Source organism: Propithecus coquereli, unplaced genomic scaffold (assembly GCF_000956105.1).
Source record: "Propithecus coquereli isolate 6110/MARCELLA unplaced genomic scaffold, Pcoq_1.0 Scaffold45, whole genome shotgun sequence".
NCBI lineage: Eukaryota > Metazoa > Chordata > Mammalia > Primates > Indriidae > Propithecus > Propithecus coquereli.
Window position 1 is genome coordinate 9,301,950 of NW_012150285.1, and position 1,656 is coordinate 9,303,605.

General features: G+C 41.3%; 1 protein-coding gene across 1 annotated transcript in view; it reads right to left on the bottom strand.

The window, feature by feature from the left end:
• GAD2 (glutamate decarboxylase 2 (pancreatic islets and brain, 65kDa)) overlaps positions 1 to 1,656 on the bottom strand; it is an 85,386-nt gene that overhangs the window by 29,211 nt on the left and 54,519 nt on the right. Inside the window, exon 10 of the mRNA XM_012654856.1 lies at positions 1,506 to 1,622. Within this exon, the coding sequence (XP_012510310.1) occupies positions 1,506 to 1,622 (117 nt within the window). The remainder of the gene's footprint in view (positions 1 to 1,505; positions 1,623 to 1,656) is intronic.

Genomic DNA, 1,656 nt, shown 5'->3' on the forward strand with positions numbered 1-1,656 from the left:
TATGATATAATCACTTTTTTCCTCTTTGTTGTAATTTCAGTTCTTTTACCCTTTGAAAAATCATTTGATTTTCTAAATGTATGCCATATTAAGGTTTTTTTCTAATTTATTTATAGAATGTATGAATGTTAAAGCTAATAAGAATAAATGGTAAACCTGATGGGTTTCAACGAAAAGCTGATACAACTGGTTAAAAGATCCCCTTGTTCTAGTTTAAGTAGAAAAGAAAGACCACAACATCTGCTGCGTCAGGAGACACAAATATTCTTATTTTTAAAGTTGTCTGGTGATCGTTGTCATGAATCGGCCAGCAGAGTCTAGCAGGCTTTCCAGTTCTGAGACCCAGCAGTGATGGTACCTGAGTTGTTCAATCAGTGTCTTCATGTGTACAAAGAAGGGGTCTGTGGTCGCCTAACGAACAACTCACACAGTGAATCAGGGAAGGAAAAGAATATTGGTGACTGTTCTGCAGGATAACTCTGGAACGAATGGAAATGCACACAGCTTAGCCTGCGGACGTTTTCTGCTTCTGAAGAAAGGGGAATTCATTGGTCTGAGTACTTATTGTGCTAAGCCAAAGTGACCTACGGCGCTGCTCCTCCAAGTGCTGGCCCACAGTTACGCAGGGATCTCGCACCAGAATGTACGTCACCTTGTGCATTCCTTCACCGACAACGTCTCGCAATGAAAAAATATCAGCTGCACCAGACATTGTACTTAGTTTGTGATGGTTGGGGATTAGTGATGGTTTGGCACAAATTCCTTATCTCAACATGGATCACGAAGAGTTCGCAGATGGCAGCTGATCTGCAAACCACACTTTAAGTAACACTGACCTAAACTTAAATATTTCAATCCATCCTTCTAAGAACTGGCTATTTTTCATTTGAAAATGTTCCAGTGGGCCACACCTCCATCATTATTATTATTAGTAGTAGTAGTAGTATTTTTGGTGTGACTAGGTCTGGAGTCAAAATATCTCAAATATAATTTATCTTCTTAGCTGACCAAGCTAAGAAACTGGAAATTTGGTGGTCCATATTTCTCAGTAAGTTGTCAAGTCCATTTTCCTCCCCAAATGCATGAATACCTAACCTGAGCTTCAGTTTTGTATCCTCTGAGTTTCCTAAATAAATGCAACTCCGTTTTGCCCTTCTGATCCATCCTGCAAGGGAGGAAGATCTGATCTCCGTGTGTGACTGTTGTCGACTATTCCTCCGTGGAGGCGATGGCTCAGTGAACTGAGGACCAAGTGCTCAGCTCAGGGGCTGGTCATAGAAATAAAAACATTACCATGTTGGGAACATTAGGGCATAATCAGCCTCAGCCTGTGTCCTGTGTGAGTTGTGTGCTAATTTGTCTCTGCAATCTTTAAAAGCTTAAATATCACTATTCTGTAAATAAGCTGATAAAGTAAAAAAAAGAAAAACCAAATTTGATTCTGTGAGCCCCAGATGAAAACTATGCAAGAACATTTTGGAGGCCGGTCCCTAAGGGGTACTCACATCCACATGCATCCAGATCTTATACTTTTTGCAAATGTCAGCGACAGCCAAGAGGGGATCGAACGCGCCATACACGGTGGTTCCGGCCGTGGCACTCACGAGGAAGGGAACAAATCCCTACACAAATGAGAAAGCCCCGAATGATGTTAAA